This window comes from Asparagus officinalis, chromosome 8, assembly GCF_001876935.1.
Source record: "Asparagus officinalis chromosome 8, Aspof.V1, whole genome shotgun sequence".
Classification (NCBI taxonomy): domain Eukaryota; kingdom Viridiplantae; phylum Streptophyta; class Magnoliopsida; order Asparagales; family Asparagaceae; genus Asparagus; species Asparagus officinalis.
The window spans coordinates 3,998,959-4,011,878 of NC_033801.1; the positions used below are offsets into that span (position 1 = coordinate 3,998,959).

The 12,920-nt window shown below is 39.5% G+C and overlaps 1 protein-coding gene across 1 annotated transcript; it reads left to right on the forward strand.

Moving 5' to 3' along the window:
• Positions 209-12,168, forward strand: LOC109819564 (WAT1-related protein At3g30340-like). The gene is made up of 4 exons (XM_020385320.1): positions 209-365; positions 5,780-5,988; positions 6,306-6,457; positions 11,907-12,168. Exons 1-4 carry the CDS (start codon positions 209-211, stop codon positions 12,046-12,048), a joined length of 660 nt encoding a protein of 219 aa, XP_020240909.1. The 3' UTR covers positions 12,049-12,168.

Here is a 12,920-nt window from a genome sequence, read left to right on the forward strand (position 1 = left end):
TCTGTGTTCTGATAACATAATCTATATAAATGGGCATAAAACTTACCCGTTTAGTCAATTGGGTAATGTAACTGTCAAATTAAAACAAGCGAGAGGGACAATTTGCTTCTTTTATTCGTGTTAATATCTACTTCTTTCCTGTAAGACTTGTAATCAGTGCTTTGTTATAATTCAAATATCTCTGTCCTGTTTTCATTGGCCTCAAAATATGCTATACAGGTTGGAAAGAGTAAATTTAAAGAGCAAGTCGGGGATTACGAAGGTGGCTGGTACATTGGTCTGCCTTGCTGGTGCAATGCTACTAAGTTTTTACCAAGGCATTGCCTTGACCAACACATCGCACAAGACATCAGCACCTAACGAAGATTCTGAATGAAATCAGAAGAGAAGGAAGAACGAATCTTTGAAGGGGGCTCCGGTAATGGGTAAGAGGTTTTATTTTCTTCGTTGCTTTATATTCTGAAGGAGATTAACCCTCCTTTTATAGGGGCTAAACCCACTATCTCCACCCCCTTCAGTTCCGCCCCATGAGAGATTTCCTCTCAACAAACCATTCCACGTTCCCACTTTTCTCTCAACAGAGAAACAAACGTTGATTTGGTCACCATGACCGAGTCTAGCTAACAATATGTAAATACAGTCTCACATCGAATGAAACAAAAACGAGTGACATGTTTAAAACAGAAATTAAGGTCAATATCTGATAGTTATACATTTTCAGTTAAAATTAATTCATAGCTTCTATTTAAAACTAATCAACTCCCCCCAACAAGGATGTTGAGTGTTGTTAAAACTCATGAGTCTGTGAATGTATAACTATCTGATAGTTATACATTTTCAGTTAAAATTAATTCATAGCTAATAATATACACTAGGTAAAATTTAATCTAGGCTTTGAAAAAAAACTTGTTCTAAAACTCTAACAACTTGAGCTTTTTTTTAACAGAAGGTTTGAATGGATGATAAAAAGTTTCATTTAAATTTCACATTACGATCTTTATGCTTAAAAACAAGCGAAGAAAATAAAAGATTTTAAAAAAACAAAAAAAAAAGGGAAAACTATTAATTCCCATCCACGCGATCGTGAGGATCTGCATTGGCCTGCCTTTTTCAATCACAAATATTGTGTGAACTAAAACAGAAAGCAAACAAGGAAAGACAACGACGAGGACCACAAAATAATAATAATAATAATAATAATAATAATAAAATCCTATTTCCTTTTTCTATTGACACCCGTAGAAATGTGTAACATTGATAACCCTGAAAAATGTGATTTGCAAATAGAGTAAGCCGTAAAGTTTGTTTTCTTTTGTTTCCTTAAATTAAATTAACAAGGCAACACGCAAATAGACAAATGTAAATGTCAAATTCCTAAGAGCATATTCGAGAACTACTGATTCTGATCAACTTAAGTTAAAATCTTGTGGACTATAATGTAATTGGTAAATTTAGTAGATTATATATTTTTTTTTAAAACTTCACATATTTTAAAAATGGGTAGATTATAATGTATTATTATTTTCAGAATAATATAAAAGGACCCTAGATTAATGAAGCCGATGATAAGTTAATAATAAGTTAATAATAACTAAGCTTAGATATTTGTGAAATGTCTTTACTTGGTCAAGCTTTATGGATTGTAATCCACCAAAAATTAAATTAGAATATCTAAACTTATTTTCTAATGGGTTATTATAATTAAAAAAAAAGAAATCTCGCAATATCTAAACTTATTTTCTAAAATTATTGTCCAAATAGCAATAGAGGCATTAAAGAAGGACGCATTTAAAACCCCAAAAATTCAGACGAAAATGAAGAAATAAGGAGGAAAAAGGGGAGAAAAAGAAGAGGAGAGAGAGAGAGAGAGAGAGAGAGAGAGATTTCTCTTTTATTAATCTCGGGAAAATGTCGGCGTCGACGGTGTGGTCCTCCGCCTCGGTATCCGGTCCTCCGCTCTCCTTCAAGAGACCCTCTCTCTGCGCTCGTCCAGCTTCACTCTCTCACCCTAACCCTCGACCTCTCTCTTATTCTTCCTTAAGGTGAGAAATCGAAATATTTTCAAAATTATGCCTAGATTCGTGCAAAGCATCTAAATCTACGACGACCCATTAAATTTTTTCGTTTGTTGCGGCCTAAAGGCTGGATCTTTTCACTTTTGCTGCTGTCCTACTGATAGCACGCTAGGAAATTTTAGTATCTCACTCAAATACAGCCGTTTTAGCTGTAATTCGTTGGGCAATTTTTGAGTTTCTTTGTTCTCAATGGGGTTTTTAGTGCATGTTGCTGTTTACAGCAGGAACTTGTTCTTCAAGTGTAATTCTTTTGCGAATTTGCCATATCTTTAGGTTTTAGTGTGTTTTGGGGGAGCTTGTTTTTTGGTCAAACTAGCTTTTAAGCTAGCTTTTTTATTTATTTATAGTTGTTTGATAAAATACCAAATAAGTTAGTCCCATTTTAAAAAGCCCCTATAACCCAACTTTTGAAAAACTATGTTTAGCTAAGCTTTGATCAAACAAATTATTATTCTACCCAAACAATTTTTATAGCATTTTTATCATAGAAGTCAAAAGCCACGAAAAACCAACATACCTTATATAAGCTTAAAAAAAAGGATTCGGATCCTCTCCACTACAACAAAAATAGTGGAGGGACCACTATATAATCACAGCCATTGATTATCTAGATGATGGTTATGATTTTTTCTTTTAGTGCAAATTAGGAATGAGTGCAATACACGGGGGTATGGTAAGTGTTAGATTTAGATTGTATCATAACCGCCTATTAAATAATCAACGCTTGAGATTAAAAGTAGTGGTCTCTCCACTACTTTTTTGTAGTGGAGATGATCCAAATCCAAAAAAAAAGCATTCATGAACACTGTGGGCTAGCCTCATTTTCGGAGTTTTGTTGCATGGAGCTGAGTGGAAAAAGGTTAGAAGGGGCAAAAAACGGTTTGTATAGTTAGTAGCAAAGATCAAAATAAGGATGAAGATGGTGCGAAGAATTCGAAGCTTTGCCATGCATGTGTTCTTGGCATGTTGATCTGAGTTTTCAATCAGTAATATAGATGCAAAAGAGCAAATTTCAAATTTTGGTGGAGGCGTTTGGAGGAGTGTTTGTATCAGAACCTAAAGTATCTATCAACGCGGAGCAAAAAAGGTTGTTTGCTTTTATTTATTTGTAGGTTTTTTTTTTGTGGTGGTGGTGGGGGAACAATGTTCACATGGTGGTAATTGAACATTAGATAGTGCAGGAAGCAAGTTCATTCTGATAATTTCTTTCATTTTTGAAATACTAGCATGTCCTAGTCTAAAATGCCACAATTCAGATTCAGAAATATAACAGGACAAGTAGTTCAAATTCGAAATTTTATTATCAGAATTATTACAAACTACTGGAAGAATGCATAATTCATGCTCGGGCACATATTTACCCATAGCATACACTTTATTATTCTTGCCTATAGAAACCCTGTTATTATAGAACCTCACTTCCAGTCCTTTCTTCATCAAGCTGGGAACAGAGATCAGATTGCGCCGAATTCCTGGTGCATAGAACACATCTTTGAGGACAAGAATGCTGTCCCCAAGATCCAATCTATACGAACCAATACCTTCTACATCGAGATAGGTATTATTTCCCATATAGATTCTCTGTTCTCCTTTCTTCAGCTCGGTGAATTCTACGACTCCATTCTTGTCCTTTGCGATATGCCTAGTCGCACCGGAGTCGATCCACCAACCACTGATATCCGTCATCACAGCATTACATTCCGTCACACCGACGAATTCTCTTTTGCTAGTACCCCCTTGTTCTGGATGCTTATAGCCTCCTTTATTCTCCTGCTTTTCACCTTGTGGGCAATTTGGCTTGAAATGCCCAAATTTCCCACAATTGTAGCAGGCTCCACGGGGCACTTTCTTTTTCTTGAACTGCTGTGACTTCGGTCCTCGCGGTTGTGGTTTATTAGGACCAGGGTTTTTATAGCTTCCAGCATTATGCCTCTGGCGGACATAATTCAGCTCTTGCTGCACCATATTCAGTTCTGGTTCCTTCCTACTGGCTATTAAGTCCTGTTCTATCGTTAGGTGCATAGGAAGATCAGTGACAGACTTAATTGCAGGGTTTATTCTTAATGTGGTGGCAGCCACAGCAAGTGAAGGGGGAAGACTATTCAAAATGGTTGCCACTTGCATTCTTTCCGGGATTTCGGTCCCAGCAGTGGATAAGTCCTTAGCCATGACAATCATTTTATTTATATGCTCTACGACATTGTCTCCCTCTTGCATACGACAAGAATTATACTTATGCAAGAGGAGTTGAATGTTAACTTCAGAAGCAGTGTCGTATTTTTCTTTTATTGCATTCCACATGTCCATGGAAGTTTTATAAGTTTCAAAAACTTTGATTAAATTATCTTCCATGAACATGAGCATAAGACTTTTCGTATTTTTATCTTTTGACTTCCACTGTTCAAACCCTTTCTTTTCTTCAGGTGTAGATTTATCAGTAAGGGTTGGAGCAGTGGTTTCGATTATATCATCAATGTTGTCATGAATAAGAGCATATCCTATTTTTCTATGCCACATATCATAATTACTGCCATTAAATTTGTCAATTTTCCCTAGTTCTGATAGAACGAGTTTACTAGCCATGCGGTAGAGAACTAAAACTAAATTCAATTTTAAATATTTGTATAAGATTGATATTTTGACAATAATACTAAATAATAATAAAAAAATGAATTAAATAAAAATGAACCTGATTGTTCCGAGTTGATGAAAGAGACTCCAATTTTAGCGAGATTATCACTCAGCGGAGTTGATTGGATCAGTACTTGTCGAAGTTTTGTCGTCGTTTCTGACCTTATATGTGGATGATCTGTTGCTGTCGTTAGATTCCACTGATACAGCTATTTTTTTTTTTTTAATGGTATGAAAAGGCTCTGCTTATCAAAAAGGAATTGGGTGCTCAAATGAATGTAAGAAAATGGGCCTGATGCTGTCGTTTCTCAAGTGGGATATATTAATGTGGGCTTTGAAAATAAAGTAGTTTGGTTTAAAACAGATGGGCTAGGCTATTGTTGAAGATGGGGTTTGGCTTTGATTCAACAAAACAAAAGATTGACAGGCTTTTGTGAAAGTGGGCCTGACAGGTTTTGATTTCAAAACGAAACAGAAGAGGAAAACTCAGAAGAGGAAAACTTGGTCTGGGTGACAAATGATCAGACCTGATACAGCTAGGGTTTTTTTTTTTTAACCTCAAAAGGGCAAGAGGCGGCTGGCTTTTTCTCTCCCTTCTTCTTCAAAAATTCTGGATCTCGAGCTTCGACCGATGGCCTCCAATCTCCTTCAGTCGTCGAAGTCGCAGCAGGATCGTCAAGGCGTCGTCGTTGTCGATCTATTGTCGTCGTCGTAGTCGAGTGAAACAGCCGTCAAACGAAGCAGTCGTCGACGTTCGAACTCCAAGCTTGAGAAGGCGGTGCTAAGATCAACCTCGCTCTGATACCAGTGAATGAAATCAGAAGAGAAGGAAGAACGAATCTTTGAAGGGGGGGGCTCCGATAATGGGTAAGAGGGAGGTTTTATTTTCTTCGTTGCTTTGTATTCTGAAGGAGATTAACCCTCCTTTTATAGGGGCTAAACCCACTATCTCCACCCCCTTCAGTTCCGCCCCATGAGAGATTTCCTCTCAACAAACCATTCCACGTTCCCACTTTTCTCTCAACAGAGAAACAAACGTTGATTTGGTCACCATGACCGAGTCTAGCTAACAGATTCCGGTCATTCCGTTAGAGGCAAATGGATACTGGGGACTGTTGCTCTTTTCGCAGCGATATTCAGCTGGTCATCGTGGTTCCTCCTCCAGACAAAAGTCAGTGAGAAGTATCCTGCTCTCTACTCTGGCACTGCCATCGTATTCTTCTTCAGTTTCCTTCAAGTTTTAGTCCTAAGCTTGACGACAGAGAGAGGCTTATCAATTTGGGTTTTGAAGGGAAGATGGAGATATCAAGTGTTCTAGTTTGGTAAGCAGTTCTAACACCACCCCCCCGGCCGCCGGCCCCCCCGGCCCCCCAATTGTGCAAGAATTGATCAAATTTAGTGGCAATGATGCCTTATCCCCCAGGGAAGGGCCTTTCCGTATGCTAAAACCGTGTACTTAACGTCCACATCATTTATTCGAGGAAAAACAGTTTGTCCTTGAACTACAAATGCCTAACCTTATCGAATTGGTTTATACTCATTTCTGTCATCTGTTATGTTGTTTCAAATTTAACACGTGATAAATAACGTGGAATTCAGGGGATTATTGGATCTGGAGTTGGTTTGTTGGTAATGTCATGGTGTGTAGAGAAGCGAGGTCCTGTGTTCGCTGCTGCATTCAGCCCTCTCATTCAAATTACGGTGGCTGTCATCGGTGTCTCCATCGTCCATGAACAACTTTTCCTTGGAAGGTAAGGATGAGTTAAAGACCTTATAGATTAATGCTTTATGATCTTAGGATATATGGCTTGAAAACTGTTGGTTTCGAGAGTGTAGACCTAAACCTAGATCAAAATCAACAATTCTGGAAAACTCAGCATCGGTCGACCGACACACATGGATCGGTCGACCGAATCGACTGTAAGAAACTGAGTAGAAAACCCCGCTCTGGTTGGTCGACCTAAGCAATGGCCCCGGTGGACCGAAAACATACACAAGAAACCCTGTAGAAAACAGAGTTCTGGACGGTCGACCGAAGCAATACTATCGGTCGGCCGATGGTGATCAACCAGTCAACCGATGAGATGTATATATATATATATATATTCTAAAATGTTTTTAGGGTGATGTGAGGACGTTTTTGAGAGGGTTTTGACGGCACTTTGAGATCAAAGATCTTAGAGAGAGTGGTCTATTACAAGTATTGTAATCTTCTTCAATTAATCAAAGAATTTCTGGTGTGGCTCCCGAGAACGTAGGCACATTTGCAGAACCTTGTTAAATTTGGTGTTTTCTTTTTTTGCTTATTCTTTCCTGCAAGTTTTCTTTTATTTGCTGTGATTTCTTACTTGCCTACTTTCGACACAAGATCTAGAAAGGCACGGGTTGTTGTGTGCTCAAACCCAATAACTGGTATCAGAGCTTCGTTCGACAAAGTTTGTGTGTGAAAGAGATGATAGGAGAAAGAATATCGAAGATTGAGAAGTTTGATGGATCATACTTTGCCTACTGGAAGTCGTAGATAGAGGACTATCTGTACCAGAAGGATCTCTACTATCCGTTGATGGGAAAAGCTAAAGGAAAGAAGAAAGAGGAATCAGACAAGGACTGAGAAATACTGGATCGGAAGGCTCTAGGGTAGATCTAGTTGTCGCTCGCCAAATCAGTCACCCACAACATATCGAAGGAGAAGACGACGATAGGGCTTATTGAAGCGCTCGTGAAGATGTACGAGCAACCATCAGTCACAAACAAGGTGCATCATGTCAAGACACTCTTCAACCTCAAGATGACTGAAGGGTATTCATTCACGTTGCATCTCAGCGAGTTCAACACGATCGTTAATCAACTTATCTCAGTCGACATCACGTTTGATGACGAAGGCCGGCCCTATTAATTCTATTGCAGTTGCCTGATAGTTGAGCAAGTTGCATGATCGTAATTAGCAACTTAGCGAGGAAGAGAAGTTGAAGCTGAACGAGGTTATTAGCATGATTCTATCCGAGGAGGTTTGAAGAAAATCGTCCAAATCAAAAGGTTTAAGTTCAGCCGTAAATCTCAAGCATAGAGACCGAAACCAGAAGAAGGATAACCAGAACAGGAATCAGTCGAAGTCGAAGAAGAAGAGGTCGAACTTGAAATTTAGACCTATCAAAGGGAAGTGTTGGAACTGCAGCTAGGAGGGCTATATGTCTTCAGTCTGCAAAGCGCTAAAGAATGATGTGAATGAGTAGGAGGCTCATATCGTGCAAGATGCCTTGATCCTTGTTATAGACGACGACTCTGGCTCATGGGTTATTGATTCAAGAGCCTCATTCCACGTTACTGCTAATAGGAAGCTTCTTCAGAACTATGTAGCATGAGACTTTAGGAAAGTATACTCGGGGGGACAACGAGCCTTACAGTATTGTTGGAAGAGTCGTTGTGCTGATTCATATAAAGGGCTCTAAGTAAAATATGAACAACGTCAGACACTTACCGAAACTGAAGAGAAATTTTATCTCGGTAGGCCAGCTTGAAGTAAAAGGCTATGTTTCAACATTTACCGGGAATTCGTGAAAGATCTCCAACGGTACTATGGTGGTTGCTCGCGGCAACAAAACAGAAATTCTCTACCTTACTTCACATGTGAGTGACACCCTCGTAGTTACATCTAGCAAGGAGAATGCAGATCTGTGGCACGATAGGCTCGGACATATGAGTGCGAAGGGTATGAAAATTCTACACTCACATGAAAAACTAACCGGCATCGATTCAGTTAAAATTGGTGTTTGCGAGGATTGCATCTACGGGAAGCAGAAGAGGGTCAGCTTTCAGAAGAGTGGAAGACCACCTAAAGCTCAAAAGCTAGAGCTTGTCCACACAAATATTTGGGGTCCAGCTAGCGTGTCTTCTCTTGACAGTTCAGAGTACTATGTTACCTTTATCGATGATCACTCGAGGAAGGTGTTGGTATACTTCATGAAACACAAGTTAGAGGTGTTCGGGATCTTAAAGAAGTGAAAAGCCATGGTAGAGAACGAGACAGATCTAAAAGTAAAGTGTCTGGGATCAGATAATAGTGAAGAATACGAATTGGAGGAGTTTAAGAAGTTGTATGGCCTGAATGAGATTCGTTTTAGAGATGACTACTCCAGGGACACCACAACAGAATGACGTTGCAGAGAGGATGAACAAGACATTAACAGAGCGTATGAGGAGCATGCGTTTACATGTAGGTAGCAGAGAACTGGAGTGTTATGAGGAGGCTATGCAAGTTAGTGAATCTTAACAGTGGGAGCAGGTGATGCAAGAAAATATGGATTCTCTCCACTCGAACGAGACATAGGAGTTAGCCCAGCTACATGCACATAAGAAAGTCTTACATAACAAGTAGGTCTATTGAGTCAAGCAAGAGAGTGATGAAAACAAGAGGTACAAGGCCAGATTAGTTGTGAAAAGGTTCCAACAGCGGAAAGAAGTTGATTATACGAAGATATTTTTCCCCGCCGTGAAGCTTACAATCATCAAAGTGGTGTAGAGCTTAGTAGCTGCTGAAAATCTTTACCTTGAGAAGTTAGATGTGAAGACTATCTTTTTTCATGGTGACTTGAATGAAGAAATCTACATGAAGCAACATGTTGGCTTTATGGAAGAATGAAAAGAAGAGATGGTGTGTAGGCTCAAGAAGAGTTTGTACGGTTTGAAAAAGGCTCCGAGACAGTAGTACAAGAAGTTCGATAATTTTATGTAGAGCAATGGCTTGGAAGATGTAATTCAGATCATTGTTGCTACTTCAAGAGGTTTGAGTCTAGCTATATCGTGTTATTATTATATGTTGATGACATGTTAGTTGTAGGACCGTGTTTAGAAGAGATAAACAAATTAAAAAATAAATTAGCGAAGGAGTTTGCTATGAAAGATCTGGGTACAACAAAGCAAATTCTTGGGATGTGAATCGGTCGAGATGAAGCTGAAGGGATGTTGAAGTTGAGTCAGGCTGAATACATCGAGAAGGTATTTCAGAGATTCAACATAAAGAATGTCAAGCCCGTCAGTACGCCTCTTGGAAGTCAATTCAAGTTATTTGAGGAGCAATCGCTCAAGACAGATGCAAAGAAGAGCACATGAGCAGAGTGTCATATTCATCAGCCATTGGTAGTCTTATGTACACGATGGTTTGCACGAGGCCGGATATTGCCCATATTGTAGGAGTTGTGAGCAAGTTTGTAAGTAATTCAGGGAAGCAGCATTGGGAGGTCGTGAAGTGGATATTACGATACTTGAGAGAGGCTACAGATATGTTATTGTATTTCAGGAGGAAGAAATTGGTACTGCAGGGATACGTGGATGCAGATTTCACCGGTGATCATGATACGAGACGAAGTATCATGGGGTATATTTATACCTTACCGTCGACAGCAGTGAAGTAGGTCTCACGTTTACAGAAGATAGTAACATTGTCCACGACTGAGGCAGAGTATGTCACAGTGACTGAAGCCAGCAAGGAGATGATTTAGTTGACCGGGTGCCTGAAAGAGTTGGGTTTGAAGTAGGAGAACGACGTTCTTTATTGTGATAGCCAGAGTGCTATACACATTACCAAGAATCCAATATATCATGCCAGAACGAAGTACATCGACATACATTACCATTTCATACGCTCGCTGATAGAGGACGACAAGTTACAATCGGAGAAGATTTTAGGGAGTCAAAATCCTGCGGACATGTTGACGAATGCAGTGACCATCGGCAAACTGGAGTTGTACGCAACTTCTGCTGGACTTCACGCGTAGGAGACGAAGGCGGAGCCACACTAAGAGGATAGGCGGGATCGCCAAGATGATATTGATTGAAGAATGGAAATTTTCCGTGTAGGAGAAGATGCTTGCGAAGATGGCGGAAGTTCGGGAGAGCTCGTTGATGGCGGTTTGGTCTTCAAGTGGGAGATTGTTGGTTTTGAGAGTGTAGACCCAAACCTGGATCAAATTCAACAATTCTGGAAAACTCAGTATCGGTTGACCGACACACATGGATCGGTCGATCGAATCGACTATAGGAAACTGAGCAGAAAACCCCGCTCTGATCGGTCGACCGAAGCAATGGCCCCGGTCGATAGTAAACGTGCACAAGAAACCCTATAGAAAACAGAGTTCTGGACGGTCGACCGAAGCAATACTATCGGTCGACCGATGGCGATCAACCAGTCGACCGATGAGATGATATCGATCGACCGAAGTCGGGTCAGGCGGTTTCCTGGTTCGGGTTGGAATTTGTTTTTTTGCTGTGTATATATATATATATATATATATATATATATATATATATATATATATATATTATATATATATATTATATATATATATATATATATATATATGTTTCCTAAAACGTTTTTAGGGTGATGTGAGGACGTTTTTGAGAGGGTTTTGACGGCACTTTGAGATTAGAGATCTTAGAGAGAGAGTGGCCTATTGCGAGCATTGTAATCGTCTTCAATTAATCAAAGAATTTCTGGTGTGGCTCCCGAGGACGTAGGCACGTTTGCCGAACCTCGTTAAATCTGGTGTTTTTCTTCTTTTGCTCGTTCTTTCTTGCAAGTTTTCTTTTATTTGTTGTGATTTCTTGCTTGCCTACTTTCGACATAAGATCCGGAAGGACACGTGATGTCGTGTGTTCAACCCAACAAGAACCATAAACTCTCTTGTGGTGCGTATACTTAATTAATTAAATAGATGTTGGCGTTAGTTGATTTTGTGTCTAGCTAGGATAAATTAGTTGGCCAGTTAAAGTTGTTTTAGTGCAGAGTGCTTGTGGGTTTAGCTTCCAAGTGTGAGCTAATCGGTCAACCTCTCCAGTCTAAATCTGTTATTTATCATGGTTTGTGACCTAATTTCAGTCAACCTCTCGAGTCTGTATCAACATGTTAATATATCGACCATCTCGATCGTCTAAACCATGCTGTTCGAGACCTACTCACCCAACCTCCCGCATCTAAGTCAGTGTGCAACGCCTCCGTGCAATATCTCAAGTCACTCAAAGGAGGCACATTATTATCGTTTTTAAGAGCAAAAGAAGAGAGAGAGAGAGAGAGAAAGAGAAGTAGGGATCGAAGTGGTAAATTTGAAATTTTGGTTATAAGTGGATTTTCTTTTGAAGAAAAAAAAAGGGGGTATATCTTCTTTGCTTTGCGAGGCCTATGAATGTATTTCTTTTATGCAGCATTTTAGGATCAGTCCTCGTCGTCGTTGGCCTTTACTTCCTTCTGTGGGGAAAGAGCGAGGATGTTCGTAATACCGAGGTGATGCCGAGCCTGCAGAAAACCGAAGATATCCAGGAATTGTTCCCAACACAGACTGCATAACCAAGTTGGCCGGCCTATTTCAGTTGTACGTTATAGTCCTTCTTATCTACTTAATTCGAAGTAGTTTCGTCTTTCCAAAGTTTGAGCGTTCGTGCATGTACATATTTTGGTAATGATCCCCTGCCATATTTTCTGCTTGGATTACAATTTCTTTTCTACAACAAGACTTCGTTTGTCAAATTTTCGTTTCACCTGTAGTCGACTTTATCGTTAACTCGTAACAACCGTCTTGTATGAAAAAAAAGAAAGAACCTATCATAGAGGGTATGTATGTATTAGATTCATACTTTTTTTGTTAGAAGATAGGGTGGAGCATAAAATTCCAGCCAAAAAACATATATACATATGAGCACAAATCAACGCTAAGCGACCGCAACACATTCAGAGGTCATGAGATCAAACCAGCAGATCAAAAAGAGAACAAACATAGCGAACCACAAGCCGAGTTATAAAAATCCATCTACGTACAAAAGCATCACCACAGAAGCAACACAGAATAGTTGCTCAAAATTTTCTTCTTTGTTTCTTAATATATAGCATATTTACCAAAGAAAGAACGGTAATTTTGTGTTAAATGGTATTTGGCTGTTAGATCACGGTTAGTGGAGCAACGAGGACCAGAGGTAAAAAAAAAATCTAAAGGGTTAGTTGCAGATAGACACCCTTTACTATTATTGCCCAATCACAGATAGCCCCCATAATGTACTATTGCCGAATTGCAGATAGACCCCATGTAGTTCTATTGTTGCAGATAGACCGCCTGAGCGAATTTTTTTTGACTCTAATACTCTCAGCAGGTTTATTTGTCAAAAACCATTCTCATTCTTTCTATAAGGCTAGAAGAGTAAGCAAATCGCCCAGGGGGTCTGTCT